At 44.2% G+C, this 16,955-nt stretch overlaps 1 protein-coding gene across 1 annotated transcript; it reads right to left on the bottom strand.

Annotated features, from left to right (window-relative positions):
- Positions 1-1,228: 1,228 nt before the first annotated feature.
- Positions 1,229-16,561, bottom strand: LOC115636655 (3 beta-hydroxysteroid dehydrogenase type 7-like). The gene is made up of 6 exons (XM_030537023.1): positions 16,414-16,561; positions 12,554-12,709; positions 8,705-8,813; positions 4,729-4,828; positions 2,930-3,092; positions 1,229-1,668 (listed from the first exon to the last, which is right to left on the bottom strand). Exons 1-6 carry the CDS (start codon positions 16,559-16,561, stop codon positions 1,229-1,231), a joined length of 1,116 nt encoding a protein of 371 aa, XP_030392883.1.
- Between the last annotated feature and the right edge of the window lie 394 nt (positions 16,562-16,955).

The raw sequence follows: 16,955 nt of genomic DNA, 5'->3' as shown, positions 1-16,955 counted from the left end.
TGAGGGTTTGGTAAGCCAACATACAGCAGAACAGAGATTCAGTTGCAACTCTAAATTTCATATGACTGCCTGCCCCATTTGTGCCCTAGTTATTGCAAAATTTTCCAAGTTGTGCCTCATGTTATTTTACTATATGTACTGCATAGCCAAGCACAGAGAGATGGGTTAAAATGATCCCCTCCCGCTCCAAGCTCAGACTGTAAGGGCTTTGTTTAATGTAAATCAGACCCTTAGGGACTGATTCTCACTTACACCAAGCTCCTTTACACCACTCTGGCAGTGGAAAGGGGCTTCATGTGGGACTAAATGACATTTGCACCCACTTTAAGGTTGTGTTGTGCTGCCAGAGCAGTGAAAAATAACCTCTGTGCAAATGAGAATCAGATCCAGTAGAATTTTTATTCAAGTTGCAAAATGCATCCAACACAGTGTGTAAGCTCTGACATCAATTATCAAACCATATAAATAAGAATGTAACTAAACTGACAAGTTGTCACCTCAAGAGATATTGTAAGGTAATTTTTGTTTGTTACAATGTTAGATTCTGGGGTTTTTGTTTTTTTTAAAAGGTAAAATGTTGTACAAGCTGAGTGGCAGAAAGGATTTTGGAAAAAGGTAGATGTGAAAGCTGCTTCTAAGGATAGTGATGAAAGCCTATAGCTATATATATCTAAAACCCTAAAATTGAGAGGGGATTTCCTGAGTTCTCCTCATCCCCCTAAGAATTATCCATTAAAGACCTCTTGCGTCTTGAGTGAAATAAAGACAGTCCACTAACTAAAAAATGGCTATTTGAGATCACTTTAAAAGTGCCAGTCCTGCTGTTGGAAAAGGATGTAGCTTATTCAGGATGTGGAATTAAATTAGTTACCAAAAATAATTTTGTACAAAGATTCAAGTCAGCCTCACAAATCACAGGTCTGACCCTGCATTCCTTGCTCCGACGAAATTCCACGAAGCCAATGGGGCTACTGAAGTGAGTAAAGGCTGTGGGACGTGGCCTCCCGTATGTCTGCTGCTGTCACATGGAAAATGCATATTAAGTTTATGGCTCCTGGGGAGTGGAGAAGTGATACATAATAGTAGCTGGAAGTTATTGCTCTGGGTTAGTCTAGGTGTAATGAGTTGATGATCTCTGCCTGGTTCCTAGTGGGAAAGTTATGCACATGACCAAATTCGGATGGAATTCACTGAAGGGAATAAGCCCTCTTTGTGTTAAAAGTGCCATCTAGGTCTCCTTCCTGTTGGGCTGATGGGATCTCGAGTTGTCTGTAGCTGCCTTTAACCACTCTGTTGTTCGACGTTTACTCTCTCCCCAGCTGTAGAGGGGAGTGTACCCGAAATGTCTGAAGGCTTTGTCTGTCTCATAAGAGAAGGTGGTGGTTACTGTGTTCAGCAGAGGCAAGTTTAGGAAGGGCTGTGGTTTCCAAAAGGGGTACAAAAGGATCCTGATTATCCTATAAAAGTATATTTGTAACCATAGCTTCCAGAAAGGTATGCGTGAGCCCAGCCTGATTGAGGGGTCCATCCCTGACAACAGCTGATATCTCACTAGGAAGCCTTTCCTTGTTGGGGTGTCATCGTAGGAGTAATACACCTGCCCAGCAAGTACGTCTGGTTTCAGCTGCAGGTTCCGGGCTGCAAGCACATGCATCCATGCAACATTCCCTGGAGAAGGAGAAGGGAGAGTAGGAATGGAGGAGGAGCCAGCTTGGTCCATGTATTACAAGAGCTTTCTACGCTAGATTGAATGCATGCCCCACATCTGCATGTTTCATAGGTAGAGCATCTTTTTCAATCTTGTGTCACCTTTGTCACCCAACCTCATTCTGGAGGGACCCAAACTATCCAAGGTCCATTCAATCTATAGTTCCCTTTTTGAGATGGCCCAGAAGTGTCCATTGTGACTTTGGTTCATGGGAAATGAAGGGGCAATATTTCATAGTCAGAGACAGATTAGACTCAATGGTTTTATTCCTGGCTCTGCTGCATGTCTTTGGATAAGTTACTTAACCTATTTGGCCTGACTCTCCTCTAACAGTGTTTCAAACCCCAGTAATTCCATCCTTATGGGGAGGGGGGAATTCCTATAGGTATGTGAGAGGGTTCCATAAAGATTACTCTATTCTTAAATCTGGAAGACTTACTGAATAATTCTATCCCTGCTACAGTACGGTTCATCATACCGATAAAAGGATCTCTTCTGTGTTAAATTCTATAGGTTTTTGTACAGAGTCATCTTAAGTTTCCATAGAATCCTGTTGCTTTAATCCCTATTAAATTCAGTCGCTCTTTTCTTTCCTCAAGGAATATTTTCTAAACTTTACAAATGGAACTGGTTGGTCTCTTTCCGCCTTCATGTCTCCACCCCACCCCTAATCTAACAGCAGGATTTAAAAAGAAGAGGCGGGACTTTTCAAGCAAAATTAAAAATTTCATTTGGTTTGAAATATTTTGTTTCTAGGAGATGAAAATTTTTGTTTTGAAAACCAGTACGTTTTCAAATTCTGAGGAGTTTGCTTTTTTTCCCTTCCCGGAATATTCCCCACATCCCCTCCCCCCACATCCCTGGTAGAAGAAATAGATTTCTGCCACCATCACCCCAACACACACCTTTTTTTTTCTCTTGCAAGTTTTTTCCATGTTCTAAAGGATTTTTCATTTTTTTAAAAAAGAGTAAAATTCCATACAAAAAATTAGAACAAAATCTTGTTTTTTAATTTTTTTTCCCCTGAAAACCCTTAATTTTTTTTTCCAGCCAGCCCTATTTAGAGTTTATAAAATTATTTCTGTGTTCATTCTTTACACTCCTTACTCACCGTCGGAACATTATGCAGGGTGTATTATAGTCTCCTGGCCAAAAAGCAGACTGACCCTTTTAAAAATAATCTGGTAAAAACATGTAAAGGAGTCAAAGCAACATACTCACCTACGTACGTGTAATTACGTTCTGTGTCTTCGGGTTCCAGGTAGTTCAGCACACCCCCTTTGGCTTTGGCTGAGGTATGCAAGTTCTTTAGAACCAGATACTTCTCCCCGTAAACTGTGTTTGGACAGATGATGCATGTTGCAAGTTTGCCACCATTGCTTAGCTGTAAAATCAAAACCGAATGTTTGACAGACAAGGTGGGTGAGGTAATATCTTCTATTGGACCAACTTTTGTTGCTGAGAGAGACAAGCTTTCATGCTTACACAGGGTTGTTCTTCAGGTCACACAGAATGTTAGCAGGCTATGGATTCAAAGATGACATCTTCCATAGTATTTTGGTATTTTGTTAAATAAGAAGCATGTCATGTGGAAATAAAGACTACTAAACTGCTTAGGCACTTTTGAAAAAACACTGTGAAGTCCCATTTTCAGAAATGATTTAGGCACTTGGGGCCAGATTTTCAAAGATATGCAGGTGCCTAACGTTGCATCCTAGTGGGATTTTCAAAAGGGCCAAGGCACCTGACTCCCATTGAAATGCCCAAGTCTCTTTGAAAATCAATTAGACTTAGGAACCCAAGTGCCTAAGGAATGTCTGCACAGCACACTAAGCCCAGTTCTAGGGCATTCGGGCTTGTGGACTCAGTGTTTTCAAGCCTGTGCTTGAGCTTCCACAATGCATTTAAACCTGGATTTACAATTGCTGCACCTGGGCCTCTCAGCCATTCTATGCATCCATACTGCACTGGGAAGACCTTCTGACTTGGGTCTGTGACTTGAGCTGTATCCAGACTGCAAAATGACAAGGCTTGGACCCCAGTCACAGTGGGCCTCTGGCTCTGACCCAACTCTCCTAGTGGGGTCTGAGAACCTGGGCTCTGAGTACTTGCTGACGCGAGTGAGACTGATTTGCGTGGACAGAAGAGGGACTTGAGCCTGAACCTGAGTCAGAGCTCGGGTGTACTATGCTGTGTGGACAGCCCTTTTGAAATTGGGACTTAGACTCCTATTTCACTTAGGCACTTTTGAATATCCACTTACATGGGATATTAAGGTAAATGTGGTCTCTTGGGCCGTGATTCAGCAAAGTATTTAAGCCCATGCTTAAGTAATATTCTATTCCTATGAGGCATCTCCATTCCTGGAGGTTTGCAAACCTGGTAGGCCATTCTATACACGCCTCTGCTTATTTCTTTGTGAATAAATAGTTCTGCTGATTCATCCAGGTTCCACATTGTCTATTCAAGATCTTTTTCTCTCGTGTTCTTCTGCCATCAACTTTCCCTTCCAGTGCCCGCAAACATACCCACTAAACCTCTTAAAATATACCTTATAAATCAAATCTTTCTTTTCATAAGATCTTTAACTAGCATTTTCTGAGTTTCACTGGTTACGTGGTCTATCCATGATATGTTCAGAATTCTTCTAACACACCAGAATTCAAAAAGTTGTAGTTTCTTTATAATTGATTGCTTGAATGTCCATGTTTCACAGCCATAATTTAACACAGACCAAGTGCAAGTTTTTAAGAGTCGTAAGTGGCATTCACTACAATGGAATTTTAGCATGTGCTTAAAGCGCTTTGCCAAATCCGGGCCTTGGAGCGTTACGGTTTGCTTTATGATGCCGTGGGAACACCCAGCATAAATCAATTTAAGGCTTTTCTATGTGAAATCAAAACTGCAGCTGTTTGTAGTTGATCAGCTTTGAGTGGCGGGATTGTATTAAGAGAATCATGGGCTCTTGTCTTCTGTAAATTCTATGTTATGGTACTGAGGCTGCTGTCTGACTTTTGTACCTCTTTTCCATTGGCTTCAAGTACCAATTTTTCTGCCATGGCCTTAGTCTTCCCGTAAGGCAGTTCCACTTCCCCACTGTACTTGGTGTCTTCTATTCCTCTGAGATATATGAAAAGAAGCAGTAAGTGATCAGGGTACTACAAGAGACTGCCACAAAGCTGCTAGGCAACATCTCACCTTTGCCTACGAATTACACGTCTTGGGAATCCGGGAGAATGAGGCCCTGATACTTACTGGGGGAGTCTGAGGTCTCAACAGCCCGGAGTATGAACAAAACATATTCACTGGGCTGTATCATTTCTGGTTTGTTCTCGTTTTTGTTTAGGTGAGCTTTGCCTATATCTAATTAACCTGTGTAACTCACTGCCACACGACATACAATGACTGAAGCAAATAATATTTCAAAAGAAGTAGGCACCTCTGAAAACAATAGACTCGGCTTTTCTAGCAACCCACAAATGGCTGAATGTGGCCCAGGAAGATAAAGGGTAGAAAGAATAAAAACACTCACAGCTAAAAGAGAGAGACAGGCCCATTACCTGGCATAAATTAGAAGGAGCAGTTGCTGTTTAATTTTCCAATTCTAATAACTATAAGGCATTTGCAAGCATAGTAGACACATAAAAGGGCTGTATACAGTATTAGGTGATCGCATGGAAGTGTTAATACCAGCTGGTTTATATTCTAATATAATAAATATAGTATAATATATATTTTGACTTGCCATGCCATGGTCAAATCCTGTTCTTGGGAGGCAGGCAAAGAAGTTCCAGTTGTCTGGCTATTGCAAGGACCTTTTCTGTAGTTGCAGGGAGCAGGCCCAAATGGATGCAGTCTGGGGAGTTTTTTGCTGCTGTTCTAAAAGGAGCAGCCCATGCCCCAGCCTAGCTGTGGATATCTTAACTTACTCCTGAGTGAAGGAGGGGGAGGCCCACAGCATGGGGGGATGGAAGAGCTATAGAATAATCAGTAGCACAGACTCCTGCAATAATCAGCTACAGAAAGGGAGGACAGAGCAAGCATAACAGAGGGTTGCCTCTTGACAGTACCCTGGAATTTTGTCCACAATTACCTGGCTTGGTTAGTGAATAAACCATAGATGCTAACAATGTGGGTTCTAGCTCAGTGTGGAATCTGGAAGGAATTTCAGCAGGGGGAAAGATCTTGAGAGATGGGGGAGCAGGGAAAATCTGCTTTCCTCTGGAGCATTAAGCAGGGATCATCCATTAGGATCAAGTGTATATGGACACACACTGTACTTCCTGTAATTCCCAGGAAGTTAGGCTTTGGTTCTTCCGATCTTCCTACCTGCTGTGTGTCTGTATCCCCTTTAGCAGTGTGCAAATGCTGCAAAAAATGTCAGTGTAACTTCCTGCATGTTTTAAATGACTTCCCTTTTGTGCTTTGCTCTCTGAGTGAAAGTCGCCCCTTCCCTCTCCTGCCAGCAGAAGACCCATGCGTGGCTCCAGGGGACTCTGAGTCCTCTAAAGGCCTTAAGTCTTGCACTGCCCTTGTGCACAGGAGTGAATTCCACCCTCCATGGATACTCTAGCGGATGAGTTTGCTGGCATGAACATTCTCTGAGCCAGTGGAGGTTAAGCAGATATTGAAGTTTACGGGTAGGGTGACCAGATAGCAAATGTGAAAAGTCGGGACAGGAGGTGTGTGTGTGTGTGGGGAGGGTAATAGGAGCCTATATAAGAAAAGGCCTCAAATATTGAGACTGTCCCTATAAAATCAGGACATCTGGTCACCCTATTCATGGGTGGCAGCCACCATTTTGCCCACAACAGTGGAGATTGAATTAGGGATGCCCAGAACAAAAAGCATGAGCTACTAGAGGACATTAACCTAATAATGAGTGAAGTGTCATCACATTCCTCTGTGGTACAGTATTATTGTCCCCCATTCACAGATGGGGAAATTGAGGCCAAGAGGTTAAGGACTTGCCACAAGTTCTCTCACTAAATATCTGGCCATAGGAAGGATGATCTGATTAAGGCATTGGATTGGGCCTCAGGAGATCTGGGTTCAGTTTGTGGCTTTGCCACAGATGCCCTGTGTGACCTGGGGCAAGTTACTTGATCTTTTTGTACCTCAGATCTCCATCTGTAAAATGGAGTAGTAATAGTTCCTCTCTCCCACCCTTTGACTAGCGCAATGGGCCCCCAATTTCAATGGAGACCGCTCGACGCTGCAGTAATACAAATAAATAGTAAGAGTCAGGAATTAAAAGCTGAACTCTCCTTCTGCTCTGCCCTGTGCTTTTATTACAAGGCCATTCTGCCCACTCCCCATGGATGACGCATAAGACAAACTAGAAAACACATGGAACAAAAGATTTGTGGGCCATGGTTCATTCCACCCTTAGGAGCCTCTGGAGGCTCAAGACAATTAGGAGATTTATCTAGAAGTTCTAGTTTTAATTACTTTCTTTCTGTATCTTCAGATCTTTTTCTCTTTAAACGAAACTGCTCCACCAAGGGTAACTAACGTGCATGTGATTCTTGGACTGCAGTGCACTGTTGGGAGTTCTCATCCTCCCCCTTTAAAACTTGCCCGTAACAAAGAGCTCAGCGTAATGCTCTTGCTTTTCAAAATGATCACAGATAACTGAACACTAATGAGACTGGAGCGGCATTGTCAGAAGGTATCTCAGCGGTAGCTCTCTCAGAGGGATTGAGACTGACAGAGGCATTTTCTATTATTGTCGGATGCTGAGGTGTTAGCATTATCCCAGCACCCATCACCCTGTCCAGAGACTAATCAGGCTTTGTCTATGTCAGTTCACCAGGATGTAAAAGTGAGTTGAATATAATTACACAATGAATGATGGGGAGAGGAGGGCAGAGAGAGGAAAGAAGAGCTGGCGCAGGAGCTGCAAGAGAGAAGTACAGAGCAGGGGGAATCTGCATCGCATGTATTTTCAGTGTAGTGACCATGGCCATATTGTGCAGTTTGCCAGTCCTCCCAGTTGGGCTGCATTAAGAGGCAATTGGTGCATTTTTCAGATCATGGGCCTCGTTCTTGTCTCACTTTACACCACCTTGCTTCCATTTATTTACTCTGGATTTCAACCAGATACAGGGGAATCGGGTCTCTGGTTTCAAAAGAATTTCCTATTTGCCCTACCCGCCTGGTGCACAAGCCAGCAGGTATGAAGTTAAATTAATTAGGGTCTCTGGCTGCTGGGATCTTTTTTCACCCTGTTTTGGGTTGTGTGTTTAGTCTGTGTTTATTTTGAGGCAAATACCGTTTCAAGCGCTCAGGAGACCAGACTAGATCGACTGTTGCTATGTTCCATTTGGGGCATAGTTACATGCCACTAGGCCACCCCCCTTAGAGGAGATTTGGAGTAACATTTGCAAAAGCTCTTAAGTCCTACTGAAAGTCAATGAATGGGACTTGAGCTTCTAAGTCACTTGGGCACTTTTGAAACTTGTTAGCCCGTGTCATTGAAAGTCAGTGGAACTTAGGAACCTACATGCTGGTCATTGCTGAAAATGGGGCGTAGGCTCTTCAGTAACTTTGGCACATTTGAACATTTTACCCTTTGGTTCTGATCCAAAACGACTGTTGATTTCAATGGAAGCAGAATCAAGCCCTTAGCACCTGCTCAGGATGGTCAGGGGATCTAGGGGAATGGGGCCTTGAGGCCAGGGGTAGGTGGCCAATGGGAAGGGCTGATAATCTGACTGATACATAGATCATATGCAGCTGGGTCATATGCCACTTGGTAAACTTTTTATCCTGGAGTTTTATCCACTAGCGTTCACATTTAGGCCATGTTTGAGGTTGTAATTGCTCAAGGAGAATGGTAGCAAGGAAGGACCAGCACAAAAGGGAATCACTATGGAGGGAAAAACGCCTTTCCCTCATCTCCAAGCAAAACCCCCCAAGCTGGCTTCAGCTCCAAAGCTCTTCTTTCAGTCATCGGACAAACCAGACCGATGCAACGGATCCGCTTGGGCTCACCTCAGCATGGGTTCTTGTCGAGTGTTGGGTCCCACGGCAGCAATGGAGCTTGTATAGACAACATATGGGACGCTCAGGGTGCAGCAGGCCTTCAGCACATTGTCAGTACCTGAGGAGTATGTCAGGAATGAAAAATGATTAATAACCTTCATTGGTTTGGTTCCTGATGTATTCGCAAAAAGAGATTTGCAGAGTCAAGGTTTAGATTTGAACTAAGACTGTTTTCCCGCAGGTAGATTTCATTGCAAAGCCACAGCAAGGTCTGGGTTCACCATGTTCAGATGTTTAGGCAAGATCGCTCAGTCTCAGCGGCTCACCAGATATGGGACTGGTGGTTACCCTTGAAAATTTAATGCGACTTGACTCGCATGGCTACTATTCAGAAACTCAAAATTTACCTTCAAACAGCAGCCTCAGGTGGTTTGCAGATATCTAGACAGAGCAAAAAACCTTCTCATTAGACACTGTGTTTTTCAAATTTTTTGTCCACCACCTTAGTAGTTTGCAAGCCAACACTGAATACAAACTATGGTTGACTTTGTGTACACTGGCAGTGCAGGTAAAAAAAAAAAAAACCCAGGTGGTTAGGATTGCCACCTGTTCAGGTTTTCCCAAGATCATCCTTTTTTTGAGGTAGCTGTCCCAGGAAATCTGTAAGGATGCTCAGTATACCCTGCCAGCTGTCATGTTTGATGGGTTTAGGATCATTCTGGATCTCATGGGGGCAGTTTTATAGCTCAGAGGTGGCAATTCCACACATGGTTCTAGCCCTGCTGCAAAGAGTCCTGAGATATTTGCATTAGAAAAAACCCACAACGGTAATATTTTATTCCAATGATGAAAGCACAAGGCCAAATTTTGCCACCTTATCTTGCACTAAGCATTGCCCTCCTCCAGGAGTAACCCTACACAATGGAGTTAAGGGATGATGCAGCATGAGCAAGGATGGTCAGATCTGGCCTTGTAGTCAGTTTGTAGTGATTCGGACGAGGCCTGGAGTCTGCTTTCTGAAAGGGTGAACAGAGAGAAAAAGGTCTTTATCAACCCCTGGGAACAGCAATTGGTTTTCATTTGTCACAAAATCACCAACAAAGGGCCCAAACCATAATTAAAATGGGGATTGCTCCATTTCTGTTGACTCCCACGGAGTCTGTGACAGGCACTGCTTACAATCTTCCTGGGACAGATAGTGAGTTAAATTAAGCCACTATTGTGGCAGGGCTGTTTGTGGACAGTACCTATGTCAGTTCTGACAAAGTTTTGAAGATGTGGCATTTGTTATGATTCTATGGCACTTCTGGATAGGATAGTTGCATTCACTGTGGTAGTCTTCAGTTTGAGCTCTTGTAGGAAAATGTGTATGGCTATACCAGAACTGGGGTGACTTCCTACCGAAGTCAATGGAAGCTGAAGGAATTCAGCATCTCATAAGTCTGGGTCCCTAAAATATCTGTAATACCTTGATATTCAGCTTCTGCTCTTGAATTTGCAGATCCTGCTTGGATGCATGTTGCATTTAATTTTTATATATGTTTGTTTGCTTGGGATGAGCATTCTTTGGCTTCAGTTGGTATTCACCTAACCAGAGCCTGATTTTTCAGAGGTGCTGAGCAGCAACCCTATGAAAATGAGGAACGTTTTAAAAATCGAAAATTGAACTCCCCAAAAAACAGAGAGAGTCACAATCACAAGTCACTTCTGAAAATGTTGACCCAGACCTAATTCTTTGGGCTAGTTTCAGAGGCTCTCTCTGTTCAACTGGAAAGCCCTCCAAGTTCACAGAGATCTGTAAGTCCCTTTCTAATAAACTGCTGATTTCAAACAGACAATGAAGAGAGGATCTCACAAAGCCATTAGAAAACAGAGCCCTGAGGGGTCTCTCTGAACATTACCTGCACTCACAAAATACAGCCACTTTTTTTTTTTTAAGCATCAGTCTTGAAAACAACAAAAATAGAGAAATGGATGTTGGCCTTGAATGCATCAGTAATTCGCAGGTGCCTTAAGCATTAACCAAGTAGTAAGAAAAATATAAAGATCATCATTGCAGTTAACTATTATATCAGCTAGTGGCCTGATTTGCATTAGAAATTCTTGCTGTAATGGGGATTTCATTTTTTTTTATAACTGTGCTCGTTCACTGGATTTATGAACCAGTTTTATTTAAGCAGATTTGTAACTAAGATGGAAAAGAAATCTGTGTAGGTAGTGACAGGGAGAAAACACTGAGGACAACCTCGCATGTATGTAAGGCCTTTTCTACATACACACAGTGGTATGGCTTTAACTAGATTGGTATAATTAAAGGGGCACCAGTGTGGACGCACTTATACTGGCATAAATGTACTTATATCAGTATAGCTTTCTTTTTTTTCCCCCATCCATTCCAAGGCCAGAAGGGGACATTGTGATCCTCATGTATGACACAGGCCAAAGAACTGCCCGAAAATAATTCCTACCTAGAACAGATCTGTTAGACAAACATCCAGTCTTGATTTAAAAATGGTCAGTGATGAAGAATCCTCCAGGACAGTTTGTTCCAATGGTTAATTACTGTTTGGAAACAAGGTATAATTTTTTAAAATCTGAATTTGTCCACCTTCAATTTCCAGCCATTGGATTGTATTATACCTTTCTCCGCTAGATTGAGGAGTCCATTATTAAATATATATACTCCCAGGGGCGGCTCCAGGCACCATCGCAGCAAGCGCGTGCCTGGGGTGGCAAGCTGTGGGGCCAGGCTGCTGGTCACTGTGAGGATGGCAGTTGGGCAGCCTTCGGCGGCGTTTCTGCGGGAGGTCCGCCGGTCCTGCGGCTTTGGCGGTAATTCTGCAGCAGGTACGCCAAAGGTGCGGGACTGGCAGATCACCCACAGAACCGATGCCGAATCTGCGTGACCAGAGGACCACCCGCAGGTGTGCCACCGAAGGCGGCCTGACTGCCATGCTTGAGTTGGCAAAAAACATACAGACACCCCTGTATATTCCAGAGGTAGGTACTTACGGACTGTGATCAAGTCACCCTTAACCTTCTCTTTGTTGAACTAAATCTATCGCTATCAGGCAGGTTTTCTAATCCTTTAATCATTCTCATGACTCTTCTCTGAACCATCTCCAATTTATCAATGTCATCCTTGAATTATGGAAAGCAGAACTGGACACAGTATTCCAGCAGTGGGTTGCACAGTGCCAAATACAGAGGCAAAATAACTCCTCTACTCCTCCTTGAGAGTCCCCTGGTCATGCATCCAAGGATTGCATTAGCTTTATTCCCTTGTCATCTTAATTCTTGTAATTGTAAACTACTTGGAGCAGGGACCATCTTTTTGTTCTGTGTTTGTACAGGACCTAGCACTATGTTGTCTTGGTCGATGAGTGGGCTTCTAGATGCTATTGCAGTATAACTAATAAATCATAATGCATGAGAGTATAATTACATCTGCACCTGAGGTTTATACCCCTATAACTATATTGATAAAGCAAATCACTCCCCTAACCAACATAATTATCCCAGTGCAAAATCTGTGTGTAGCTCAGGCCTTTTTTGCCAGGGCTGTATTTTGCTCTCTCTCCATGTAACTTGGCATTGCACATATAAAAGCTTTGTAGAACTGGCAGCAAATGTCATTGCCTGGTCTCAAGTAGGGTCAGGGGGCCGAGAGAGAAACTTTCTTGCTAATGAAGAAAAGGTCACTTTTCTAATCCACCATCTGAGTGATGCTTCTGAACTACAGGAAGTAGAAAAGCACTACATCAAAGCGGATATGGGTCATGTTCTCTTACACAACTCCACACACAGATGAGGTGTGACTATTAGTCTGTACTTAATGCCTTGCTTTAAAGTGCTTACCAGCAACATTGACAGCCTTCATTTCCCGAAAGGGTACAGTATCTGTGTAATCCACAATAGCAGCTGTGTGAATAACCACATGGACTCCCCGCACGGCAGAGAGGAGCAGATCGTAGTCTCGGATGTCTCCTTTCATCACTGTCACACAAGTGGTAGCTGGAAAAAAATGTTTAAAACCAGATGCAGAAATAAAAACCTCTTCCTGCAGAAGGAGAATCCTGCACATAAAACCCTGTTCTGCATGGGACAAATTCAAACCAGTGCAATTTGCCACTGTAACCCACACATCTCCTGGGTGTGGTGTTCTGTCCCATCTAGTGGCACCGAGACCACTTAGAGAGAGATTAATGAGTCTGCTCTACAGCCTTAGCTAACAGCTATGTGGCTTTTAGCTCATGCAGTGGAGGCTCATTCATTTAGCTTCAGAGGTCCCAGGTTCAATCCCGCCTACCGACAACCAGGGTCTGTCAGTATTACTTTACCACTCCACTGAATTCATTGCATTAAGGCAGAATATGGCCCTGTATCTTTTACACCCAGAGACCTGGGTCCTCAGCTGGTGTACGTCCTTCACTCCAGTGGAACTATGCTGGCTGACGTGCTGTGGATTGGGGCAAGGGCCGGTCATTAAAAATGCCTAGCACTCATATGCAGTATAGTACTGAGCAAACCTGAACTAATTAATTGAAGCCAACAGGGCCACAGAGATGCAAGTGAGCAGAGAATTGGCCCAGTTGCTGGTGATGGGGGAGCAGAACTTCACTACAGAAGAAGCCCTATAGAATTTAGCAGGGATGAAACCGCGAGAGTCCACAGAAATTAAACAGGATTCTTTGCAAATTCCTTAAAAACACACAGAATAAAATAGAGAACTATAGGTTGGTTTAAAAATGGCTAGGGAAGTTCTCCTTGCCTCCGTAAGGTTTTTTTTTTCCACCAGGCCAGGGCCTGCTTCTGGGCTCTCCCTTCTCGTTGGCCCAGCTATGCTCTACTTCCCTACTTCTGCAGCTATTACTAGTTATTTCCTTACTTCACCAGGGTGTTGTGGTGGATTTAGCCCATTCTCCTGCGCTGTAGTTCAGAATACCTGGCTAGAGGTTGGCTTACTGTATTTCCTGGACTTTCTCTAATGTGAATGAAAGGTGATACAGGTTGGTTTGGCATGGAGCAGTGCTGTCTCCTTAGCTCGGGGATATGGGGCTTAGAGGGTACGACAAGAGTGTGGAATGGCTGCCTCTACAGAATGGTGGCCAAGACCACAGCTTTCTGGCCATTACAGTTGGTGGGCGAGTGCCTCTGCTCCTATCTGGATTAGGCCTGGCCTCTGGGCAGAGTTCAGGGCCTACAGTTACAGGCTACTCCTATGGACTGTACTCCTACACCACCATAAATGTCCCTTCAGTAAAACTCAGCCAGGAGGAGACCAGTGTTCTTCTACATCTGCCATTCCCAAGCTAAAATCTGTGGATTGCTGGTGCTCCCCATGGCACTTGCTACAGGCCCCTAGAAAGGTGGCACACCACTAGTTTCAAGCAGTTAACTTGCACTGAAGGAAGCTAGGAAAACATTGAATCCTCCCCTCATTTTTCTCAGTTAGCAATTACAGCCCACTGATGAGGGTGTGTCTAGGGCAGAGGGGACCTGTCAGACGCACTCACCAGTGGGTTACATGCTGTATTTGCCACAAAGGTGTTAGGAGACTGGGAGGGTAGGTGGACCACATGGTTGGAATACCCTGAGATGTTCCCTCTATTAAGACATGGATCACCCTAAGAAAGAGTTTAGGTACTGCCGTCCTCCATGGTTTTGATCCAATTCCAAGGCTTTATGGAGTCCCACTGACTCAGCTGTGACCTACTTAATCAAAATGAATATTTCAGCAATCAAGCAAGGGACAGGAAAGCCAATCTCCCTGCAAATGCAGCAGCCAAAGAGTTTGAGAATCAAACAGGGCAGGAGAGACACAGAAATGCCCAGGTGGCTTGTGTCTCTTACCACCTCAGTGGCCCCCTGGAGTGAGATCAAATCTCATACGTTGCACCAATGGAGGGACCTTTTTTTCTCTCTATTTAGTACAGCCTGAGGAATGTGGTCTTTAAAGCCTGCAGAGCTCCACTATATTCTTTCACTTATCACTGCAAACACGTACGTATGTACATGTGCGTTTGCGTTGGCAAGTGCTGCAGGGGAAATAAGCGGATTGTGACACTAATGCCCCACTCCTTAGAGGTCCAGAACACCCACAACTCCAGTGACTCAACCAGAATTGTAGGTGCTCACCCCTGTCAGGATCAGGCCCCAAGTAAGGCAATTCTAAAAGGTTGGGTCAAGGAATCAGCTGTGCTAGAAAGCCTAGGCTCTTGGGATTTATGTTTCTCAGTGCTCCATAATGACTTCTAACCCTCTTACTTCACTCTGGTCTATTTTGGTCAGATTTCTCACGCAGCGTAGGAATCCCCTGAACCAGGACTCAGTGCCTGGAAGGGATCTCTGACACCGTCAGCAACTTTGGTTACCATACTAGTGACAGCTGAAAATCTGGTCTGAAACAAAAGGAGTCAAATTCAGACCAAGATGCAACTCCCTGGATTCCTGTTGTCTAATGGCCTTAGGCCAGGCCTACAGTCTAGCCACTGCAGCAGTACAGCTACAATGCATAGCTACGCTGTTGTAATCCCATAGTGCACAGCACCGGAAGGGATTTTTCTTTTGCTGTAGGAACTCTACTTCCCTGAATGATGGTAGCTAGGTCCATGGAAACATTCTTCCATAGACCTACCTGCATCTACACCCAGAGTTAGATCGGCAGATGATTTTTCCCACCTCTGAGCACCGCAGCTATGTTGACCTAAATATTAAGTGTAGACAGGCCATCAACTCCTACTTCCATGGGGATTTGCACTGTAGTCCCAGTAACCCTGCTTCATGGCAGTCATGTCAGCCAGCAGATGCCCATGTGGTACTAAAAAACTCATACTCCAGCACCCATAAGCCATGCATGGGAGTCCTTCCCTTGAGTAACCCCTGGAATTTCCTCTTGTTCTGAGCATTCATTCTGTCAACCAGATGAAATGACAAGACTACACTCCTCCCTCTCCGAAAAAAGTGAGTGGAGCTCAGAAACTCCCAGGGTTACGCCCAGTACAGACTGATACAGAGCACTGGTTGCTGGGCATATTGTTCTGCATGGATGTATGTTTATGACTCCAATAAAAGGTGCTGTTTTTCCAATGCGTCATACAGTAATAAACTCTGGTTAAAGAGAAAAGGCAGCTATGCAACAATGCTCGGGGTGGATTAGTTTAATTATACACCTGTTCACTAAAAGACATCTCTAGTTCCTCAGGCAAAGCTCAGGACCCTAATAGAAGGTTCCTTCCAATTATTTCGTTCTGCATACCAGAAACTGAGCTCTCATCTGTAGTCCTGTCCATTTTTTATACTTGGGATAGAACCTTGTTTGGGATGGAGCTGTTTGATAGGCTGGATTTGTCTCGCCGTTGTGCGTTCCAGCTGGTAACCAGTGCGCTGTGTCCTCCAGCTGGTGGCTGGGCTCAGGAAGTGCAATCTTACTTATCATCATAACTGATGCTTGATCCTGGACTTTATTGGTCCCCTGGCAGCATGTCTAGTAGATAAGTCAATACAGGTCCTCTCTGTGTATAGTTTCAGTCCCGTGCTAGCCTTTTCTTAGTGGGAAGTTACTATTTGTAGTCTATTCTGTTCAGGTTCTTACACCATGCCTGTCACTATGGTATGGTATCTTATACTGTGCCCACCACCAAGCTATCTCCAGCATAAGTGGAGCAACTGCTTCCTTGAAAGGGAGAGGCTATTGCTCGTACGTGATATTTCCTTACCTGTGGCAAATTTCTTCACTTCCTCGCCTGCCACTGAGTCAAAGACTCGGACTTCACTGACATAGTCCTGCTTGCACAGCAGCTCCACAATGTGCTCCCCAATGAAACCACATCCTCCTGTCACCAGGTATACCAGCGCTTCACCCATCTTGGAGAGAGGAGTGGTTGTGGTAGAGAGGTGCGTCCAGGATCCTCTCAAACACTGACTGGGCTCTCCCTCTTGGCAAATTTGTTTTAGAGAACAAGTCTAAGGTTTAATCATTACCTAGAGTCGGGCTGAACATTAACCTCATAGTTGTGTGCAGATGAAAATTTGAACTACAGCACAGAGTCACTGAGCCCCCCCGCCCAAATGCTGCAATATTGTGTCCAGTCAAGCACTGGGCCATAGGGCTCAGCCTGTTCCTCTCATGGGGATACCCCAAGATGTGCTCCTGTGCTGTCTCCCCACTTTGTGTCGGAAGGAAACAGGTTTTCTGCACACAGAAAGATCTTAAATTCGAAACACTTTCACAGGCTTTTCCATTGGAGGCAGATCTGCC

Source organism: Gopherus evgoodei, chromosome 17 (genome assembly GCF_007399415.2).
Source record: "Gopherus evgoodei ecotype Sinaloan lineage chromosome 17, rGopEvg1_v1.p, whole genome shotgun sequence".
Classification (NCBI taxonomy): domain Eukaryota; kingdom Metazoa; phylum Chordata; order Testudines; family Testudinidae; genus Gopherus; species Gopherus evgoodei.
The sequence above is the reverse complement of the archived record's forward strand: the minus strand, read 5'-3'. Positions and strand labels throughout refer to the sequence as shown.